Raw genomic sequence first — 23695 nt, 5'->3', positions numbered from 1 at the left:
ATGAGCTATTCACAGAATTAATGTACCTTGCTGTTGTGACACCGATGGTGGTAACGTGGCCATACGCTGGGGCATTGCAACCTGACCCTGCACAACTGAGCCCCTTCCTATGGTCCCTGGCTGAGAAACCTGGACCATGGTTGGCTGCCCCTGCCCCATTCCCATGGACACTGGCCCGGGATGCCGTGAGACCATCGTCATGGAAGGACCGGGCTGCGCACCTGTCATGCCCGCATTGGCAATGCCTTGCATGTGGTCTGCTAGAACACACGTGTTTCAAATGAGAGGGGTCTTAACAACTTAGGGCATGCGACATATCACAGGGAGACAGAGAGACAGAGAGACAGAGAGACAGAGAGACAGAGAGACAGAGCGGGAGGGAGGGGGTGAGAGGGAGGGAGAGGGAGAAAGAGGAAGAGAGAGAGAGGGAGAAAGGAGGGGGAGAGGGAGGGGGAGAGGGAGGGGGAGAGGGAGGGGAGAGGGAGAGGAGGGAGAGGGAGGGGAGAGGGAGGGAGAGGGAGGGGGAGAGGGAGGGAGAGAGGGAGGGAGAGAGGGAGGGAGAGAGGGAGGGAGAGAGGGAGGGAGAGAGGGAGGGAGAGAGGGAGGGAGAGAGGGAGGGAGAGAGGGAGAGGAGAGAGAGGGAGGAGAGAGGGAGGGAGAGAGGGAGGGAGAGAGGGAGGGAGAGAGGGAGGGAGAGAGGGAGGGAGAGAGGGAGGGAGAGAGGGAGGGAGAGAGGGAGGGAGAGAGGGAGGGAGAGAGGGAGGGAGAGAGGGAGGGAGAGAGGGAGGGAGAGAGGGAGGGAGAGAGGGAGGGAGAGAGGGAGGGAGAGAGGGAGGGAGAGAGGGAGGGAGAGAGGGAGGGAGAGAGGGAGGGAGAGAGGGAGGGAGAGAGGGAGGGAGAGAGGGAGGGAGAGAGGGAGGGAGAGCGGCAGAGGGAGAGGCAGAGGCAGAGGGAGGGAGAGGCAGAGGCAGAGGCAGAGGCAGAGGCAGAGGCAGAGGCAGAGGGAGAGGGAGAGGGAGAGGGAGAGGGAGAGGAGAGGGAGAGGGAGAGGGAGAGGGAGAGGGAGAGGGAGAGGGAGAGGGAGAGGGAGAGGGAGGGAGAGGGAGAGGGAGGGAGAGGGAGAGGGAGGGAGAGGGAGAGAGAGGGAGGGAGAGGGAGGGAGAGGGAGAGGGAGAGGGAGAGGGAGAGGGAGAGGGAGAGGGAGAGGGAGAGTGAGGGAGGAGAGTGAGGGAGGAGAGTGAGGAATGAGGAGCAAGGAATGAGGAGGGGGTGGAGAGCGAGGATTGAGGCGCAAGGAATGAGAAGGGGGGAAGAGCGAGGAATGACGGGGTGGAGAGCGAGGAATGAGGGGGTGGAGGGCGAGGGATGAGGGGTGGAGGACGAGGGATGAGAAGGTGGAAGGCGAGGGATGAGGGGGCGGAGAGCGAGGATTGAGGGGGCGGAGAGCGAGGATTGAGGGGGCGGAGAGCGAGGATTGAGGGGGGCGGAGAGCGAGGAATGAGGGGGCGGAGAGCGAGGAATGAGGGGCGGAGAGCGAGGAATGAGGGGCGGAGAGCGAGGATTGAGGGGGCGGAGAGCGAGGATTGAGGGGCGGAGAGCGAGGATTGAGGGGCGGAGAGCGAGGATTGAGGGGGCGGAGAGCGAGGATTGAGGGGGGCGGAGAGCGAGGATTGAGGGGGCGGAGAGCGAGGATTGAGGGGCGGAGAGCGAGGATTGAGGGGGCGGAGAGCGAGGATTGAGGGGGCGGAGAGCGAGGATTGAGGGGGGCGGAGAGCGAGGATTGAGGGGGCGGAGAGCGAGGATTGAGGGGGCGGAGAGCGAGGATTGAGGGGGCGGAGAGCGAGGATTGAGGGGGCGGAGAGCGAGGATTGAGGGGGGCGGAGAGCGAGGATCGAGGGGGCGGAGAGCGAGGATCGAGGGGGCGGAGAGCGAGGATCGAGGGGGCGGAGAGCGAGGATCGAGGGGGCGGAGAGCGAGGAATGAGGGGGCGGAGAGCGAGGATTGAGGGGCGGAGAGCGAGGATTGAGGGGCGGAGAGCGAGGATTGAGGGGGCGGAGAGCGAGGATTGAGGGGCGGAGAGCGAGGATTGAGGGGGCGGAGAGCGAGGATTGAGGGGCAGAGAGCGAGGATTGAGGGGCAGAGAGCGAGGATTGAGTGGGGGGAGAGCGAGGATTGAGTGGGGGGGAGAGCGAGGAATGAGTGGGGGGTGAGCGAGGAATGAGGGGGGCGGAGAGCGAGGATCGAGGGGGGCGGAGAGCGAGGATCGAGGGGGGCGGAGAGCGAGGATCGAGGGGGCGGAGAGCCAGGATTGAGGGGGCGGAGAGCCAGGATTGAGGGGGCGGAGAGCCAGGATTGAGGGGTGGAGCCAGGATTGAGGGGATGGAGAGCCAGGATTGAGGGGATGGAGAGCGAGGAATGAGGGGATGGAGAGCGAGGAATGACGGGGGAGAGCGAGGAATGACGGGGGAGAGCGAGGAATGAGGGGGAGAGCGAGGAATGAGGGGGGAGAGCGAGGAATGAGGGGGGAGAGCGAGGAATGAGGGGGGAGAGCGAGGAATGAGGGGGGAGAGCGAGGAATGAGGGGGGAGAGCGAGGAATGAGGGGAGAGCGAGGAATGACGGGGGAGAGCGAGGAATGACGGGGGAGAGCGAGGAATGAGGGGGGAGAGCGAGGAATGAGGGGGGAGAGCGAGGAATGAGGGGGAGAGCGAGGAATGAGGGGGGAGAGCGAGGAATGAGGGGAGAGCGAGGAATGAGGGGAGAGCGAGGAATGAGGGGGGAGACAGGAATGAGGGAGGAGACAGGAATGAGGGAGGGAGAGAGAGGAATGAGTGGGAGAGCGAGGAATGAGGGGGGAGAGCGAGGAATGAGGGGAGAGAACGAGGATTGAGGGGGAGAGCGAGGGATGAGGGGGAGAGCGAGGGATGATGGGGGGGAGAGCGAGGGATGATGGGGGGAGAGCGAGGGATGATGGGGGGAGAGCGAGGAATGAGAAGGGGGAGAGCGAGGAATGAGGGGGGAGAGCGAGGAATGATGGGGGGATAGCGAGAAATGGGGGGAGAGGGTGAGAAATGGGAGGGAGAGGGCGAGGAATGGGGGGAGAGGGCGAGGAATGGGGGGGAGAGGGCGAGGAATGGGGGGAGAGGGCGAGGAATGGGGGGGAGAGGGCGAGGAATGGGGGGAGAGGGCGAGGAATGGGGGGGAGAGGGCGAGGAATGGGGGGAGAGGGCGAGGAATGGGGGGGAGAGGGCGAGGAATGGGGGGAGAGGGCGAGGAATGGGGGGAGAGGGCGAGGAATGGGGGGAGAGGGCGAGGAATGGGGGGGAGAGGGCGAGGAATGGGGGGAGATGGCGAGGAATGGGGGGAGAACGAGGAATAAGGGGGTAGGCAGAGCGAGGAATGACGGGAGCAGCACGAGAAATGAGGAGGGGGAGAGTGAGGAATGAGGAGGGGGAGAGCGAGGAATGAGGAGGGGGGAGAGCGAGGAATGAGGAGGGGGAGAGCGAGGAATGAGGAGGGGGAGAGCGAGGAATGAGGAGGGGGGAGAGCGAGGAATGAGGAGGGGGAGAGCGAGGAATGAGGAGGGGGAGAGCGAGGAATGAGGAGGGGAGAGCGAGGAATGAGGAGGGGAGAGCGAGGGATGGGGGGGAAGAGCGAGGCATGGGGGGGGGAAGAAAGCGAGGGATGGGGGGGGAAGAAAGCGAGGCATGGGGGGTGAGAGCGAGGGATGCCATTTATAAGCATTGCGCTGTATCCAGCGATTCGTTGATGTGATGACTTGGCATTCGATGATACGAGTGAGGAAAATGGAAAACTATTGTGAGGATGCACTTGCAGCCTGTTCCAAGTTAAGGCATTGCTGAGCACACCAAAATTTTTTTACAAATTAAGACACCAGCAAGGTGACCAAGGATGATGCCTTGAGAAAGCATAATTAAATGAGGTGGTAAATTATCTTCAAAAGTGGTGTTTAAATTCAGCCAAACATGCAATTTTCATTGATGAACTACTTTGGAGTTCCCTTCGTATGCAAGCAAAGTTTCAGGCCGCTACATTTCATGGTTTTGGAGTTATGAAGGGGATGGACACACACACACACACACACACACACACACACACACACACACACACACACACACACACACACACACACACACACACACACACACACACACACACACACACACACACACACACACACACACACACACCATAACGACAAGTTGATGTGTGAAATGATGAAAAATGTAATTTGTGATTGTATACTTACGCATCCTTTTCTTTTCTGCAACACAAAAACCAGTAATATAAATAAATAAACAAATAGTGGATAAACAATAATAATAAGATCACAGCCAAATAAAGGAAAGTTTGATTTGTTGCACGCCCCTGACTCACGTATTTCTCGGATGTGGAGAATCAGCCTTGCTACCAGTGCAAGATATTCATCCTGAAGCACACGAGGCATCGATGCATTCGTCCCAACAACAAAATTGCTATGATTGTGTGATGGAATACATAAGAAGCAGGCACAAGATAGTGATGCTTGTAAATGTTCAAGCAAAAAACACAAGCAATGTCAGCCAGAAATTCAACACCAGTCATTTTAACCTACAGATGACCGGTAAGACAGCAATATTGAAGTTGGAGTATACCTGTACCCAAATGGTCATCCGAAGGTTAAGCATAGCCATACAAGCCATACTAACCCCACATGTTTAAAGAGGGAAGATAAACCTTTCCTGGGCTGACCATATTGCAAAGTTGGCCTCCAAAGACAGCTGCACACTGAGAATCCATACCTACTTTGGCAATTCCTCGAATGTGATCCGCTAGAACATGTGTTGCATGATGAGTGGTGTTTTTCACGAAATTCGAAGTCTTTATTTTGAAAATCGCAACTACTCAGTCTGCAAGGTCTTCGGCACAACTCAATGGAGTATTGCTATCCTCTATGGACTGGCACCCCAGCATCACACCTGTCGAGTGGATTCTGTGGAATCTAAAGTTCTCAACATTATTAGAATCTCCCACCAAAGCACAAGGTCTGTTTCTCTCACATCACAGACAGGTCAGTGCTGTTTCTTTTTTTTTTGGAACTTTTTTCTGGTCTAGATCCCTCTGATCTCTCAGACCACTGACCCTCCCCAATAACTCCAGGATGCACGTTTTTCCAGTAACACCCCTCCTGGTTAAACTTCCAAAATCCAGGCTGACTGCGCTGAATAACAATCTCTCTTTCACCTCAATTCTTAAACTCATCACTTCTCCCATCTGTGGAACTACATTCCAGGGGCTCCACTATCACGCTCTTCCCTCCACGGATTCAAGCAGATGGTACACCACCAACTCATTGTGGTGCACCCCCTTCCTTATGGTATAGAATATATATTACCCCCATTAACCATTCCAAATACAACACTTATTTGCAGGCTGCAGTGTATTCTTCCTTAATCCTTAATCCTTTCCAGTTTGCTCCTTCCTTGCTTTTAGTCCCCAAGAGCTGCCCCGCTACCCAACACTGGTTCAAATCCTCAATCACCTTGCTCTTCCATGAGCTTGCAGACCCCTCAAAAAGCAAAAATTAAATCAATAGCCAACCAGAACCCAAGGTGTGTAGTGTGTACTCAACAAAACATTATAATACCATGGGTGGAAAACATACCCGGCTTTTTGCTTTCAAGAACACGTGGTTCTCCATCTCCTTGGTAGATTTTGTAATTGGGCTTCCAGCAACTCGCACTGCCTCATCACTGCAACAGGAAAGCTTCACATCAACAACAAAAGTTTGCATTTCAGGAAAAATTACAATCAATAGCCAGATCTAAGTTAGCATTGTTTAGAAGATGGTGAAAATGTCTATAATGTGATCTCGGACACTCATTCGTTGCTCATTTTTCCTGCATGTGAAACAAACTTCATTCCTCAGCCTCTTCAACCTCATTATTCTCTCTATGTCTTGGGCATCTCGATGTCTATGTAAAGCTGTTCACCACCACCTCAGATCACCCCCCCCCCTCATCCACAACCATGATCATATATATATATATATATATATATATATATATATATATATATATATATATATATATATATATATATATATATATATATATATATATATATATATATATATATATATATATATATATATTGTTACAGTTGTGGAAATTCACAGAACATCATTCAGGTTCCCTGAAGATCAGTTATGTCGATAAGTGTGTGTGCAGATTAGATTTCCCCACTGATGTCTAACGGGAATTATTCGTGAGCCGGGCTGTGAACCTTTGAGGTAGTGTTATTCTTTCCTATCATTATTTTAAACATCTCCTCACCACCTTCTCCACAACCGCCGAAATCTCCTCACCACCATCGCCGCAACATCTCCTCACCACCTTCGCCACAACCGCCAACATCTCCTCACCTTCATCTCCACAAACGCCGCAGTCTTTTCCCCAACAAACGAACAACGTCTCCTCGCCTTCATCTCTACAAACGCTGCCATATTTTCGCCAGCAACGGCATCCACAGACGAACGGCATCTCCGCCGACAACGCGAGGACTCCCTCATAGGAATGAAAGCCGGTGATTTCTACCACGTCCGCGTTTGACGGCAAGATCGGATCAGAATGACAAAAGGGGCGGAGCCAGCGGGGGTGAAGGGTCAGAGGTGAAATACCAAACACCACCCCCGAACCCAATAAAAGGCCGGGCTGGAACCCTGAGAGTTCAGTTTTGTCTGGAGTCTGGAGTAGAGTCGAAGTCGGGGTTCAGGTCGGAGTCTGGAGTCTGCAGTTCGGAGTTTGCAGCCTGGAGTCCAGCCAAGCCTGCAGTGCCGTGCAGAATTGTGGGTCGGTGGAGGCAGCCGGAGAGAAGTCGCCAGCCAGCGACATAACGGTCGGAGGTGATCGGGCCCCAGGACGGTCCGAGCGATGCTGAGGAGTGAGTGGGCTCTTAAGAGAGTATCAACTCTAAAAGAGCAAGGCCCGTTCGCTCCTCTGAGGCGTCGTCGGCTAGGCCCGATCGACCAGGCCGCACGGCTAGGCCTGGACCAACCAAGTCGCCGCTACACCAGCTGCCGTGTTGAGGACGAGACACACCGAGGGTCACCGAATCAGGGCCCAGGGAGTCACCACGAGGGTGGCAGGTAACCTGCACGGTCTCGTGGAGCTCCTTCGGTGTTCACAGCTCCGCGGAACATTAAAGGCCTATGGGCCCTGTTCTCCGTTCTTTTCTGGGGTTTTTGCATGGAAGTCTGTGGTGCCTTGTCCGATAAGTACAATTGCTAAGTGCATGTATGTAATAAATAGACAACGGCTGTAGGTCTTTTTGCTCGTGTCTTGTCCCTTACCCCTACCCCTATTCATTGTATACGTGCCTGCATTATAAATAAATGTCATTGTTTGAATATTCACCTGCTCGTTGCATCCCTTCCTCCATTGAACTGCCATAATTGCGTTCGGAATAATAGCTGGTTTTTAATAGCCGATAAGATAATCGGGTCCGACGGGGCTTGGCGATAATAAACCGCTCGACAATCGCAAACAGAGCGAGCTGCTTAAAGCGGCTCGTGTCCATACGGGTCCCATTGAGGTGTAAATCCCCGGCATTTCTGTCTGCGTGAATAATTAGGTAAATCGACAATTCAGCGATCAACCCTGTCGCGCGTGGACAGAAGAGGTGGCTGATTTATAGTGTGCTTAACAACACCCGCAGCTGGGTTTCGGCGTTGATCTGAAAAGCTGCGACTGGATTGCCACGGTCGGTGGGCGCGTGTGGCCGCAAATTAACTAAAAGCGGTCGTCCGCACGCCAGAGTGGTGAGAATCCACAACAATATATACAGCTCTGGAAAAAAATGACACTACTCCAAAAAAAATTTAAATCAGCATCTCTACATGTATTGCAGCCATTCCATTCCAGTGTCCATTGAATTCCAACACAGGCACACCTCATTCTACTTAGTTAGGTACTGATTAGGGGATCACCTGAACCGTATCTTATTTAACAAGGAAAAGTATAAAAACCACTGCTGTAGCCATCACTATCCTCTTGCAAGAGGACCAGCTGGATGGCAAAAACAGTGCTAGTAGTACCTCAAAAGTCATTGGAATCAAAAAAATAACTATTGACTATGCCAAAAGAGTTGAAAAGAAAAGTTTTGAGTGAGGAAAAGAAGGGTTCAATTCTGGCTTTACTGGCAAAGGGATACAGTGAGCGTCACGTCGCTTCCATCCATAAAATTTCAAAGACGGCGGTTCATAAGAACAAGGTCAAGCAGCAGACATTGGGGACAACAAAGCTACAGACTGGCAGAGGGCGAAAACGACTTTCCACTGACCGGGATGACTGCCAGCTCATTCGAATGTCACTCAACAACCGTAGGATGACATCAAGTGACCTAAAAAAGAATGGCAAATGGCAGCTGGGGTGAAGTGCACGGCGAGGACGGTTCGAAACAGGCTCCTCGGGGCAGGGCTGAAGTTGTGCAAAGCAAGAAAAAAGCCCTTCATCAATGAGAAGAAAAGAAGAGCCAGGCTGAGGTTTACAAAAGACCATAAGAATTGGACCGTAGAGGACTGAAGTGAGATCATCTTCACTGATGAGTCCAATTTTCAGCTTTGCCCAATAACTGGTCATCTAATGGTGAGACGGAGACCTGGAGAGGCCTACAAGCCATAGTGTCTCGCACCCACTGTGAAATTTGGTGGAGGATCGGTGATGATCTGGGGGTGCTTCAGCAAGGCTGGAATGGGGCACATTTGTCTTTGTGAAGGACTCATGAATCAAGCCACGTACAAGGTTGTCCTGGAAGAACACTTGCTTCCTTCTGCTCTGACAATGTTCCCCAACTCTGTGGATTGGTTTTTCCAGCAGGACAATGCTCCATGCCACACAGCCAGGTCAATCAAGGTGTGGATGGAGGACCATCAGATGAAGACCTTGTCAGGCCAGCCCAATCTCCAGACCTGAACCCCATTGAAAACCTCTGGAATGTGATCAAGAAGATGGATGGTCACAAGCCATCAAATAAAGACGAGCTGCTTGAATTTTTGCGCCAGGAGTGGCATAAAGTCACCCAACAGCAATGTGAAAGACTGGTGGAGAGCATGCCAAGACGCATGAAAGCTGTGATTGAAAATCAGGGTTATTCCACAAAATATTGATTTATGAACTCTTCCTAAGTTAAAACATTAGTATTGTGTTGTTTAAAAATGAATATGAACTTGTTTTGTTTGTATTATTTGAGGTCTGAAAACACTGAATGGTTGTTGTTATTTTGACCAGTTGTCATTTTCTGCAAATAAATGGTCTAAATGACAGTATTTTTATTCGGAATTTGGGAGAAATGTTTTCAGTAGTTTATAGAATAAAACAAAAATGTTCATTTTACTCAAACACATACCTATAAATAGTAAAACTGAAAATTTTTCAGTGGTCTCTTCAGAGCTGTATATATATATATATATATATATATATATATATATATATATATATATATATATATATATATATATATATATATAGTCATCCCCCGTTTATCGTGGGGGTTACGTTCCAAACCTTCTCGCGGTAAGTGAAAATCCGAGATGAATGGATGCCTCCCCAAAAAATGCCTATTTTTTTATAAACACGATTGGGTTTGATTTCTATATTGTGAATGTTAAACGCTGTGCGGTGTATTAACACGATTGGGTTCGATTTATATCGAGTGAATATTAAACGCTGGGCGGTGTATAAACACGATTGGGTTTGATTTATATCGAGTGAATATTAAACGCTGGGCGGTGTATAAACACGATTGGGTTTGATTTCTATATTGTGAATATTAAACGCTGGGCGATGTATAAACACGATTGGGTTTGATAGGCTCCTGATGTTGGCTTCGTCCTTCTTGATGTCGCGTATGGTCGATTCATTCAAACCATAATGGCGTCCAACTGCGGCAAACCTTTTTCCTTCCCGAAGCATATCAAGCCCCATAACCTTCTCCTGGAGCGTCAGGACCTTCCTCTGGCGCTTCGGTTCCTTGCCAGAAGCCTTAGAAGGTGCAGGGCGTTTGGGCGGCATCGTAGGGCTTGGAGAAAAAAAACGTAGAAAATATTCGAAGTTCACAAGCGAAACTTTGTCTCGTGTGTTGTGTGATTGGTCGAGCACCACGCGTTATAATTTATTGCTTAAATAATTTATATTTTATATAATATTACCGCGATGTACCGGGGGAATCCACAGAAAAAAATTAGTTACGTTCCAAGGGAAAACCCGCGATGAACCGGGGTAGCGATAGGTGATTTCGCGGGGGATTACTGTATATATATATATATATATATATATATATATATATATATATATATATATATATATATATATATATATATATATATGTGTGTATATATATATATATATATATATATATATATATATATATATATATATATATATATATATATATATATATATATATATATATATATATATATATATATATATATATATATATATATATATTGTTGTGGTTACCAAATTCGCAAACCACCATTCAGGTCCCTTAGGTGAGATATCTCGGTAAGTACATGTGTAGTTAGGCCCAAACCCGTTGTCTAGTGGGAATACATGTCATTTATGCGTGCTGCGACTCTTCAGGATAGCCGTTTTTCTTTTACTATCTTTATTTTGGACCAACCGCCATGATTACCACCACCAACCACCGCTTCACCACAACCGCCACGACCTTCACGTCACACCTCGCAACCGTCGCATCGCCCCCGTTCTTGCGCCGCCTGTGGGTACCGGTGTTGGACTCGTGCAGGGCGCGCGCCGAACAACGTGTACAAAATCACGGATTTTGTGCTTCAAAAACGGATCAAAAACGACACACGCCCACTTTTTGCCGTCCAATCGGTGAGCGAGGGGCGAATTGGCCCCGCCCCCAGGGCGTTGGAGGGCAATCGATATATGCAAATTTATGGATCAAAAAGCATTCACGCCCACTTTTTCTCGGGCCAATGGGGAGCGAGGTGAAAGGTCGAAGGGAGGGGGTCAAAGATGAGAGGGCGAAGCTACGGGGCTGATAAAAAGCGACCGTGTTCGTCAGTCCAGTGAGTAGGAGAGTCGGGAACAGAGAGTCAAGACTTCGCAGGCGGTGGAGTTGGCAAGAAGGAGCTGGTCGTCGTGTGCGTTGGAGTCGGAACGGAGGGGACGGAGCTGTGGAGAGGCGGCGAGGGCAGACGAGGGGGTAATCGCGTCGTGCAGGGAGCTGCACCCCAGGGAGGCCGACAGCGCGACCTGGCCGAGGTGGAGACGCTCGTCGCGGGGCAATAAAAATCCTCTATACCCCGAGCATCAGCAACCCCCTCCTGTTTCCCCCCGCGCTGAGATAGTGCGACCAAGGGGGCCCCTTTCCCACCCCCTACCAGACACTGCCCGCGAGGCCCGCGGAGTTGAGGCACCATCGCCGCTCCGCGTCTCATCACCAGACGGGTAGGCCCGATCCGGTCTCGGCCTCAGGCCCGCCTCATCTTTGAGGGTGTTCTTTTCCTTGGTTTTGGGTATGTGTTGTCGGCACCGTCTGTGAAGTAAAATTGTATAAGTGTTGCCGTGTGCTCGTGTAATCGGTATTAGATCTGCATTGTCGCATTTGCTTTTTGTGTAAATTGAATTGTGTTTTTCTTTTCTGTGTGCTTTTGGTGGAATTGAATATGTGTGCTTCCCGTGTGCCGCGAATAAATGTGCTTTGTGTTGAACTGTTTCCCGCTTCGCTTCGTCATTTCTTTCTTTGAATCCTCATCTTGCTTCACGTAAAGGGTTGGTAGTGGGCTGAATACGCCCGATAATTAATCGAACCGTCGAGGTCGACGATAACACCGCTCGGTTATCCCGATAGTACGGAACGGGTCGCTTAAGTGGCCCGTGTCCGAAGTCGACCTGCGGCGAGGTGCGATCGCCCGGTCTACCCTCCGCGTGGGTACTTAGGTAGGTCGAATTTGGCGAGCAACCCTATCCCACGCGGGGGCTGATTGGCTCGATCGCGGTGAGACTGAAAGGTCCACCCGTGACTGGTTCCCGGCGTTAGTCCGAGAGGGTCACGACTGGATTGTCCGTCCGGTGGGCGACGTGCCGCGATTCGAGTTACGTGGCCGTCAGCACGCCGGCGGGCGCGAATCCGCAACAATATATATATATATATATATATATATATATATATATATGTATATATATATATATGTATATATATACATATGTATATATATACATATATATACACACACATACATATATATACACACACATACATATATATATACATATATATACACACACATACATATATATATACATATATATACACACACATACATATATATACACACACATACATATATATACATATATATACACACACATACATATATATATATATATATATATATATATATATATATATATATATATATATATATATATATATATATATATAAATATATATATATATATATCCCTGTGTCGTAAGAGGCGACCAGGGTTGCGTCAGGAAGGGCATCCGGCGTAAAACTTGTGCCAAATCACTATGCAGATCATACGGATGATCCGCTGTGGCGACCCCTAACGGGAGCAGCCGAAAGAAGAAGAAGAAGAAGAAGAAGAAGAAGAAGATATACATACATACATACACACACAAAAATAAAAAGGTGGGACGTTGGAAGCATGAAATTTAAAATCAATCATCACAGATACAAACACGTTAACAGAATAGTTAAACTTCCTGATTGCATCAATCGTAAGATTTAGCTTTTATAATAGTCTCCAAGGCATATTTATTTAAATCGTACATTGCTGTCAATATGTTTAACTTTGCCTCCTTTTCACAACACCAAGTCAAACAATGATATTTAAACTTAACTGCCGTTTTGTCTCAATTCAAAAATAATAATAATAATTAAAAAACAAAAATCAAATTCAGTCATTAAGGAGGTATTATTTTTGGTTCAGATGAGAACACAAAAAGCCAACGTAAAAGACTTAAGTGTTAATCTCATATCAAACATAGGTGTTCGGCTTTGATTGGTCTTTATTTTGATAATATAAGTGAAAGGCTAAATGTAATACAAAGGTGATGCATGTTCTTCACTGAAACTTTTCAACACAGATGGTATCACAAGGTTCTTTGAGTGATGGATGTCCAACCGTCCAAACTTGAGAATATTCAAAGGACAATACACAAGCAATACTCAACAAAAATAAGGGACTGCACAAAGCAAATTGTGATTCGTTCTTCTCTCGCCTCTCCTCTCCTCTCTGATTTTACATGTGCATACACACAGCGAAGAACACTCTTTGGAAATTAACATGATATAATTCCAGATGGTATATATCGAGAAGGAATCAGAAGCAGCTCATTGCCGTGAGAATGCTCCATATCCGGAATAAATCCCAAATTCCCCAAACACTCACAATCTTCCACAGGCTGTGATATTGAACTTAAACATGAACACTTGTCATCTTCACTCTACTCTATATTTACAATCATTGTGTAGCCTTAACAAGCATTACAAGGTTCAAAATAATTTTCCCGTGCCATCCCTCCATAATAAACAATTCATTTCACATAGAATCATAGGTATACAAGCATTAACATCGCACTCAAGACAATATACTGCCTAACAGTCACTCGTGAATTGACACCGCCTGGTTTGAAATATATTTTAAAAACCAGGGATTTTTGAAAGCCCTTTAAAAGGGACAACCATGTTACGAGTAACAGTTACCATGAGGTGTTGGAAAAACAGTTTTGGTCAGCTTCCAAAATGACAATGTCCCACTACATCAGGCTGCTCAAGGACGAGAATTCTTCAGAGTAATGTCTTAAACTGATCCCATATCTTGCACACTCACTATAACTTGCCCCCAGTGACTATTTGGTTACTTCTAAAAATAGAACACAGCCTTTGTGGTTGCAATTTTTCCTCCATGTCAGGGTTGGTCTCAGCGATTTATCAGTGAGATCTACATGCCCCTGAAGAAAGCTTTGCTACAGCCTTCACATCAAGGATGGGCAGGTGCTAAAGGTGTATAGTACTCAGGTACGAAATTGTGGAGAAGTGGAGTCGATGCAATATACTATTTTTTCTTCATCTTATGTGCTTTTCAAAAAAACAAGTTTAAAATATAGAAAATGTCAGTCTCTGTTGTTTTAGTAATTTTGCCATACAGAGTTAAAGGGGGATCCCATATTTATGTACAACTAAAATGGCCGCCAGTAAACCATCTTTGATCAGATTGCAAAATAAAGTGAGGTGCACGTGTGTGCCATCATGCACTGTGCTTGTGCCAAGTTTGAACAAAATCAGACCATGCGAGTGAAAAATGGTTGGGGACACATTTAAGGAACAAAATGACTGCCAGTCGGCCATCTCGGATTTGATCTCGAAAATAAAGGACATGCATATATGTAAGCCATCATTCTTCATCTGTGTGCCAAGTTTGAACAACATCGGTAAATGCATGTCTCAGAAATGGTTGAGGACATCAACATTAGGGTTTTCACAACTAAAAAATGACCACCAGTCGGCCATCGCAACGTGAAACAAAATGATGTGCATACGGAAACTGTCATGTGTCATTTTTGTGCCAAGTACAAATAAAATACATCTCCGAGATATGGCTGCGAACGCACAAAAAAAAAATCAAGACTAAATCCAAAATCCTCCGTTTCAGACAGTCCAACAGGAGCTAATGAACAGGACACCTACATATTGTTATGTGGAAATTAGTGGGGGGGGTCCATAGCTAGACTGTGTAAGTGTAATATAGTCCGTGTGACTTGAGCAGGGACCTATCAGAGTAAGTCGTTTGTTACAAGTGATGCTGAGGAGGCAGTAATAAAAAGAGAAGCCAGTAGGCGACGAGGGATTCGCAAGGATCGAAGCGCTGGATACTATGCTTTTCATTCTGACCGATCCACCGACGAAGATTCATTGCCAAGACGTATTGGTTCACATACAATTATTGTTCACATACAATTCACATACAATTACAAGACGTATTGGTTCACATACGTATTGGTTCCTCTGCCAGGCAAGATTTTTCCTATTGCGTATTTTGCCAACTGGCACTCATAAAAAATGATGTTAAATAGACACCCTATTTTTGAAGGACTACCATTTGAAAAATAATCGGTTTGCTGGTTTGTGCTGTAGAGCCTCGCATTGCACACACACACACACACACACACACACACACACACACACACACACACACACACACACACACACACACACACACACACACACACACACACACGGAAAACCCGATAAACTTCTCTCAATGCTCTTGTTTGACCACACCTCCTGAGCCACACAATATTTTTCATAAGCCACGCCCACTTTCCTACGCCACTCCCACTTTCCTACGCCACTCCCACTTTCCATCAACCACATCCACTTTCCCTAAGCTCCGGACACTTTCCTAAGCCCCTCATAAAAAATGACGGTGAATAGACACCTGATTTTTGAAGGACTACCATTTGAAAAATAAAACCTCAATCAAAAATCGGCTCTCGTAAAATTTTCTAAATATCTCGAAGTGTTTAATTCCGAAGTCTCGTTTCTCTACATTCAAAACTGAATGACAAGTATTGAAAATACTGCACGCGGTTTTTCGGCCGTTGCACAGCAACGGGTGGTTGCTTGGCAACGAAATTCAAACGCGCACATTCCCAGTATATATTCCACATGTTGGCAAAGTTTCATCGAAATCGGTTCGCTGGTTCGTGCTGTGGAGCCTCGCGTTGCAGGCACACATACACACAGACAGACAGACGGAAAACCCGACATTAAGGGATATCTAGCATATATAGCGAATCCAACAGGATAATCATTGTAATATTGTATGTGTAAACACCTCTTGCTTGTGAGCTGGGCCAGGTGAAGACTTCCTACCATGAAAAGTGTGTCAAAAGAAGAAGGGCAGACCAGGAGTACTTGTGTGGAAAGGACAGAGAGAGCCATGAGGGCTGGTTGAGGGGCTGATCGTGGCAAGCACTCCTCGTGGCTAGCTGGTCTCATTTTTGGCTTCCTTCGTCTTTGGACTCGCTTCATCACTGGCTCTTGTTTTTTTTTTTCGCTCCTGGCTTCCAAAACAGGCTGCATTGAGTCCTGCATCTACACCATGCATCATCGCCTTCCACCATGCACATCATAGACAAAAGGAAGTCCACGTGTGCATTCTTAACTTGTTTGTAAAAGTGTGTTCTGTGGTGCCAAGAGTGGGTTAAGTTTCGCTCTTTATTTCTCATCATTGTATACAAGTTTGTGTGTCCCCAATTCCATCTTTGTGTCTTTTCATTCGCTTGGTTTGTTCTAAACTGCCAGTTTCATCCACCCTTTTCCCCTGTATTCATTACAACTCGTATGTCCTAAAATCCTGCTATGCTGCTGTTTCACATCCTCTTTCTGCCCTTTTCATCCTGTAATTTGTGCTCGGTCATCTTCCATTTGCTTGGAAATCCGCCAACATTACGGCATTACCGAAAAATGTACAAAAACTGATCTCTTCAACGACAGACCAATGAGCTTACTTTCCAATCGTCAGCATGGCCATGGAATCGGTGATGGCAGTCGATATGAAAACTTTCCTTTTCTTCAACAACCTCATCTTGGATCACTATTTTGGTTTCAGACCAGGTTACTCCACCTTGGACATGCTTCTTCTACTCACCCAGCAATGTATGGAGGCCCTTAATGTCAGACATGATATCAGATCTGTCTCTCTTTACATATCTTGTGCTTTTGATAGTGTCTGGCATCCTGCCTTGCTCTCCAAACTCTCTGCCCATGGCATCCAAAGCCAACTCCACACGTCTTACTGACTTCCTCTACTCTCGTAGCCAATGTGTGGCTTTCAACAGCATCCTTTAACAGCATCTCTTCTCCCTGTCAAGGCTGGAGTGTCCTAAGACAGTGTTCTGGGCCCAGTCCTATTCTTGATCTTCATAAATTCTCTCTCTGAATCTGTCTATTTGCTGATGGAAAATCCTCGATTTGATGATGACTCCACCCTCTGCTGTGACATCCTTCATCTTTCAGACGAGAAGGCTGCAGCCTCTTCGCTCTATGCAGACCTCGACAAAAATCACAAGATGGTAAAATACTTGGAATATGTTTCTCGCCGAACCTCCCCCACCCACTTTCTCAACAATACTCTTGAGAAAGTTCAGTCATTCAAACTCCTGGGTCTCGCCACCAGCCATGATCTTTCTTGGGCAAACCACATTTCAAAGTCTAAAGACAGCTGCCACTGGGCATCCTCCATCATACAAAATCCTTCCTTGGCACACCTGAACTCCAATGCACCTACAAGGCCTTCATCCACAGCTTGATGGAGTACTTGCTCTCCCCGCTTGGCTGACTCCCCTGCGTCACATCTTGCTCAGCTTAACGCCGTGAAAACCAAAGCCTTCAAGATAATTGGAATCTCCCATGATGAAGCTGAGTCTATGGGTCAATCACTATGCCATCGCAGACAGGTCAGTGGTCTCTGTCTTCTACCACCACCTTTCTGGTCTTTCACCCTCTGCTCTTCCACATGCTTTGTCCCCCCCCTCTCCCCCCAAAGGTTTCTGCAGGGCACCAATGTTCCACCATCAACCCCTTTCTTGTTGAACTAGCTAAATCCAGAATCACTGCTGAAAAATTGATGCCAAATATGCATTTTGGGGATGTTCCTGTCCAAATTGTAAGAAAAAAACTATGCAAATGAAAGTGATATTTGGGGAAGAATTTTATTATTAATTTCACCTGAATATTCATGGTTGGAACTTGAAGTTGGCTTAACATTAAGGGTGGCTGGCTTAAGATCTGAGGGTTTCAAGGTCAAGCCTCTGTCCTTTATTAAATCAACACCAGGTGGGTTGACTCAGCCCTTCCCAGGTCAGTGAAATGAGTACCATTGTACTGGTAGAGGGGCACTGCATCAGTGGCATAGTTGCACTCCAACAAAATTATAGCTACCCAGCAGCCAAGCTGCCATACGCAATAATAATAATAACTAGAGGGGCGGGTCTAGAGGGAGCAAACGCTCACAAAGCCACGCCGCACCTGCATGTAAACAAAGCCATGTGGAGCCGGAAAATAGACTATGCTCAACAGCAATGCACCCAATATTATTACAAAGTGTTGATATATACATATATATATATATATATATATATATATATATATATATATATATATATATATGCAGAAAACAGCGTGTATATTCAGGGTGTGTGTCTTTTTTCAAAAAGTGAATTCCTTCATCCTCGCAATGCATGCCGGGAGCTGTCAATCACAAACATGGCGACGACGTCAGAGGGTTTGCTCCTCGACCGTTAGGACATTTAAAAATGGTCGACGTATGGAAAGGAATGGCTAGGGGTTTAATGAGGCCCGTGCTGCACACATGTACACCAACAGCTACTGGTACCAATGTTTTATTTCCACGTGCGCACCATATTTACAGATCCTTTGGTTACAATAGGAGGCCCATCTCACAGAGACGATTACAATAAGCACATAGCCCAAAGGGGCATGGCTTAATAATAAAATAATAATAATAAATAAACAACACAAATATGTAGTGCAGAGCACGATACTTGCAAAATCCATAAAACAAATTTGACCTCAAAAATTATTTGTGGTTGAATTCAACGACCAAATATGCAACTCCTTTCAAATTTCAAGTGAATCGGATGAAAATTGAGGATTTTAGAAATACCACCATAGTTATTGACCTTTGGCCTATGTTGACCTTTTGACCTCAAAACCAATTGGCTTCTCGCTTATGACAAACTCTACCATGTGGTGAAGTTTCATGAAGATCGATTTAAAATCGTGACCTATAGGCAATAAACAGACAGACAGAAAAACAAAATCGACTAAACAATATACAGGAAAAAAAAAATTCTTCGATTTTGTAAGTAACAAACAGATGGCATGGGAGGGGCGGGGGGGGGGATGTGAAAACATAACCGCCTTCCAGCTTCGGTGACGGAGCTAATTAATGGACGCATGGAAGTAAGTACACCCGATCCAGGTCCTCCCAGAAAGAAAAAAACACCAAAAGGTCACGGGCTTGGAAGCTGCAGGTATAACCAATCAGTGGGCCATCTATTTATTATACTGTGCAGTATATCAAAACATGACAGGATAAGAGAAAAATCCACCAGCACCCACCTCCAACTATGCTCCTTACGGCCCTTCCCTTCACTCCTGTCCACCTCCAAAACGATTTAAATTTTCCCTTCCTCCCTAAACTCCTTTCCGTTCGTGAGTACGTAATAAATTTACATCCCATCAAACTACACAGGAGGTGATCGAGCGGTTGGGAAAAGTCACTGTGTTTGCAGCTTTACCAAAAACACACACCATCACCTCCGCCATTGAAGGTTTTCACCCGTCTGGCTGTTTGTGCGCAATATATCTCAAAAAGTTGTGGATGGTTTCGGACAAAACTTGGTGGATACATTGGGTGTGTGTGACCACGACGAATTGATTCGATTATGGTGAAGATCCGACTAGTCAAATTTTTTTATGCGATTCTTCACCATTGAGAGATAGGGCTCAAATAGGATATACAGCACGGTATTGGTTCGCGGGTGCCAGCAGTAACCACTATTTTCGTTGTCTGTTGGGTCGCCAAAATAGGTGACCCTTATTGTCAGTAATTCTGTCTGTTTGTTTGGATGTTTGTTCGTTTGTCATCAGCATAATTGGTAGTAAATGTGGGCGGATTTTGACCAAACTCGGGTGGAAGGTACATCTTATGACCTAGTGCTTTGGAAATTGTGATAGTTGCTAGGGACGCTTTGGTTCCCGAGCAATAACCGAAAAACCTTCAAAATCGGTACCGTTCACGCAAAATCAATTCCGAAAGCCATTATCCCACGTAGGGTTATGAAATTTGGCATGCATCATCTACAGGTGATGCTCTACCAAATATATTCCGGTTTTTGTGATATATGGAATACTTTGCCCGCAGCGCCCCCTGCAATTAGGGTATGCACGAAAATTGGTGAAAATTGAAGGCCCCCGAGCGACCAGGTGAGTGCATCGATACGAATGAAACTTTGCAGGTTCATGGTACTCAATGAGTACTACAACTTTGCCTCAGGACATATTGACCGATTTCACTTAGGTCAGGGGTCAAAGGTCAATTAGTGCTAAAATCGATAATATGCGAGAGCTGGAGGTGCCTTCGTGCTAAATGCTACTCCTCCTAGGGTTATGGTCGGATGGTCATGAAAATTCACACTAATCGTCTGGAATACATTGTGCACAAACGTTCGAGCCGGATTTTCGATTTAGATCTTTGTTCACCCACAGCACCCCCTCGAACTTTCGGGATTTCCGATTTCAAACCGCATTTTCGGTACTTTTCATTCAAATGGACACCGAGTAGTTATCAGTCGATGGAACTCGATGAGATTTGATATGCATAATCTTAAGGTGATTCTCTATCCGCTATATGACATCCATTTTGCTCTATATCTTATAGTTTCCAAATGGCAACTCTCTCAACTTGGGTGTCCGAGGGCCATTGAGCATTCCTGCTGAAACTTCAAAGTACACTCGCACAAAGACCATTGAACCGAATCGAATGAAACTTTACATAGTTATAGACCGTAACGAGTACTACAACTTTGCTCGTTTGCATAATGACCTATCTCGATTAGTTCAGGGGTCAAAGGTCAATAAGTGCATTTTTCGGTCAAAATGTCTATTCAAGTCCCCCTACCGGCAAAATGGCTCAACCGATCCAAATAAATTTTTGCACGTGAATACTCCCCGATGAGTAGTACAAGTTTGCCCGTTTGCATAATTACCTATCTCCACTAGGTCAGCGGTCAAAGTGTCACAATACTAACGGTCCTGTTCGGCAACCCATCGCCACCTCCCGGCTTGTCTGTCTGTTTGTGACTCTCTCCAGAGCATAGTTCCGTGACGTTTGATGCGATCTTGATGAAACTTGGACACAAGCTCGATATCATGGTCTAGTTGTGTCTTCTTGTATGAGGGGCGTCCCACGCCCCTTGTGGGCGGAGCCACGCCCACTTGAACGTTTTTTCTCGATTTTTTTTTCTCGCAATTTCATTTCCTAGAAGCTGTGCGTCATGTCCATAAGTACAACTTATAAAAAAAATCCGATTTGATCAATTTTGACGGAAGAGATAGGTTTTTTTACGGTAGGGCTTCCTCAAGAGCTTCCACTAAATCAATTGTACCTATCGTGGCATTGTTCAATAATGTCCGCGAACCATCGTCGCCTCTCGGCAAGTTTTAAAAGTTCTTGAGCCAGATATGTTCTCGTGGATCAGGAATTACGGGGCGGAGGTACGCGCTCCACCGAGTGCCCTTCTCGTTTGTAACTCAACTTGCCAGGAAACACCAACCACTCGTGTTGTTCCCACAACCATGTACCAGGACATGCACATTAACATGAGGCTAAACAAAGACGTCAACTTGGATAACACGGACATAATCAAGGACAACGACCTGGAACGCATACACATCGATTTAAGCGGGATCGAAAAAATACTCACATTTGAGCCATTACTTTCTGTCGAAACGCCATGACCCTCCAATCGTTCTCTCCCATTCCCATGTTTGGCTCCATATCTACCCCACGAGGAACTTCTGTAAAACTGTATTAAAAAGCGAAGAAATCAATCGAAAACATATATCCCAGGGAAACTCGTTAAACATCCGGCTACTTCTCGCAATCACACGCTCTAATTATCGCGAGACTTTGGTTAGTACTTATGTGAAACCTCAAAAGATCTCGCGAGACTTTGGTTAGTACTTATGTGAAACCTCAAAAGATCTCGCGAGACTTTGGTTAGTACTTATGTGAAACCTCAAAAGATCTCGCGAGACTTTGGTTAGTACTTTTGTGAAACCTCAAAAGATCTCGCGAGACTTTGGTTGATACTTATGTGAAACCTCAAAAGATCTCGCGAGACTTTGGTTAGTACTTATGTGAAAACTCAAAAGATCTCGCGAGACTTCGGTGGGTTTTTTAAAAAAAAATTTTGCTTGCTTCAATCCTTTGCTTTTTCGTAGAGAATCGAATAGTAACTTAATTCATATTTTTTTGCTAATTCCCTTCCACTTTAAACACAAATAAACATTTAAAAAGCAGAAAGCTAAAGATTAAGGTGAAGTAAGTCGCTTCCGATTAAATTCAGCCTATCCGCGGATCCGTCGAGGCCGATTCAATGAGTGTTGAGGGAAACAAAGCAATCAATGATCATCATCATCATCATCATCATCATGATGTACTATGTCTGGTGCAGACCGTTGGAGCTGCCGGAGCAGTTACCGGGCTACAATCCTGGTGAGGTCGCCAATCCACTCAGGAAGTCGGCAGGAATTTGGAATTTGTTCAGGATGCCGGCGATAGTTCGCCTACTCTAAGCCAATGACAACGTGGGATCACAAAGTAATCAGGAAAATAAAACACACGAAATCGATATACTTTAACGCGACGGTGACACCAAACAATAGCGTTGACACGAAAATGAGCTGTAAAAACTACAAACACTTTGTTCGAACTATTTAGCGCGATGATTAAAGTTCCACTCCTTTCCCGCCAAGATTAGCGAGTTACCCACCACGAATCTCCAAACAAAATGGGGAGGGAGCTTCACGTTCATTGATCGGGCGGTCCTGAAGCCACCGGAAGCGCTCCATCCGCCATATTGCTTCTCCCACAACAGAGAACATCCCGTTTGCATCAACACAAATACTTTCTTCAAGGTGCATATTATGTCCTGCGAAAATTCCACCTTCCTTCTTGATTTTTCCCCGGGTTTAAAAAAGCATTGCTGTGGTATTTATGAAATGCCATCGTGTGCTATACCTGGTGTTGCCTTAATGGTTATGGTGGCGGGCTTGGGAGATCAGGGTCCTGAATTCAAATCCCTGTCTCCGTTGAATTAATGATTGCACTAAATTCCTCTCAAATTCTTGAATCTCTCTCAAATTATTGCACTGGTTGAAGGAGCTCAAAAATGGGAGGTTAGATATTACATTTCTCAACAGAAAAGAAAAACAAAAAAGGGGTGGGAGAGAGATAAAGAGGGGTGGGAGAGGGTGAGAGGGGTCAGAGAGAGCGGGGGAGAAGAGAGGGGAAGGGTGGGATAGAGAGGGAGGGGTGGGATAGAGAGGAAGAGGTGGGATAGAGAGGGAGGGGTGGGAGAGAGATGAAGAGGGGTCAGAGAGAGAGAGCGGGGGAGAAGAGAGGGGACGGGTGGGATAGAGAGGGAGGGGTGGGAGATAGATGAAGAGGGGTGGGAGAGGGTGAGAGGGGTCAGAGAGAGAGCGGGGGAGAAGAGAGGGGAAGGGTGGGATAGAGAGGGAGGGGTGGGATAGAGAGGGAGGGGTGGTAGAGAGATGAAGAGGGGTGGGAGAGAGTGAGAGGGGTCAGAGAGAGAGAGAGAGAGAGAGCGGGGGAGAAGAGAGGGGACGGGTGGGAGATAGATGAAGAGGGGTGGGAGAGGGTGAGAGGGGTCAGAGAGAGAGAGAGCGGGGGAGAAGAGAGGGAGGGGTGGGAGAGAGATGAAGAGGGGTCAGAGAGAGAGAGAGAGAGCGGGGGAGAAGAGAGGGGACGGGTGGGATAGAGAGGGAGGGGTGGGAGATAGATGAAGAGGGGTGGGAGAGG

General features: G+C 46.9%; 1 protein-coding gene across 7 annotated transcripts in view; it reads right to left on the bottom strand.

Moving 5' to 3' along the window:
- The window catches only part of LOC147010853 (mediator of RNA polymerase II transcription subunit 15-like), a 78526-nt gene extending 56700 nt beyond the window's left edge, over positions 1-21826 (bottom strand). For 4 of the 7 annotated variants that reach the window (XM_085859748.1, XM_085859749.1, XM_085859753.1 and 1 more), the window contains exons 1-5: positions 21576-21826; positions 5665-5752; positions 4398-4449; positions 4270-4284; positions 27-260 (exon numbers count right to left, since the gene is read on the bottom strand). In XM_085859748.1, coding sequence (XP_085715874.1) covers positions 27-260; positions 4270-4284; positions 4398-4449; positions 5665-5752; positions 21576-21649 — 463 coding nt within the window. In that variant the 5' untranslated portion in view covers positions 21650-21826. Of the gene's footprint in view, positions 1-26; positions 261-4269; positions 4285-4397; positions 4496-5664; positions 5753-21575 lie in introns of all 7 variants that reach the window. The other 3 variants (XM_085859750.1, XM_085859755.1, XM_085859752.1) reach the window with 3 other exon arrangements.
- Between the last annotated feature and the right edge of the window lie 1869 nt (positions 21827-23695).

Source organism: Eptatretus burgeri, chromosome 16 (assembly GCF_056783735.1).
Source record: "Eptatretus burgeri isolate ZD-2024b chromosome 16, Ebu_testis_v1, whole genome shotgun sequence".
NCBI lineage: Eukaryota > Metazoa > Chordata > Myxini > Myxiniformes > Myxinidae > Eptatretus > Eptatretus burgeri.
Note: the sequence above shows the minus strand (reverse complement) of the source record. Positions and strands in the feature narration are given on the sequence as shown.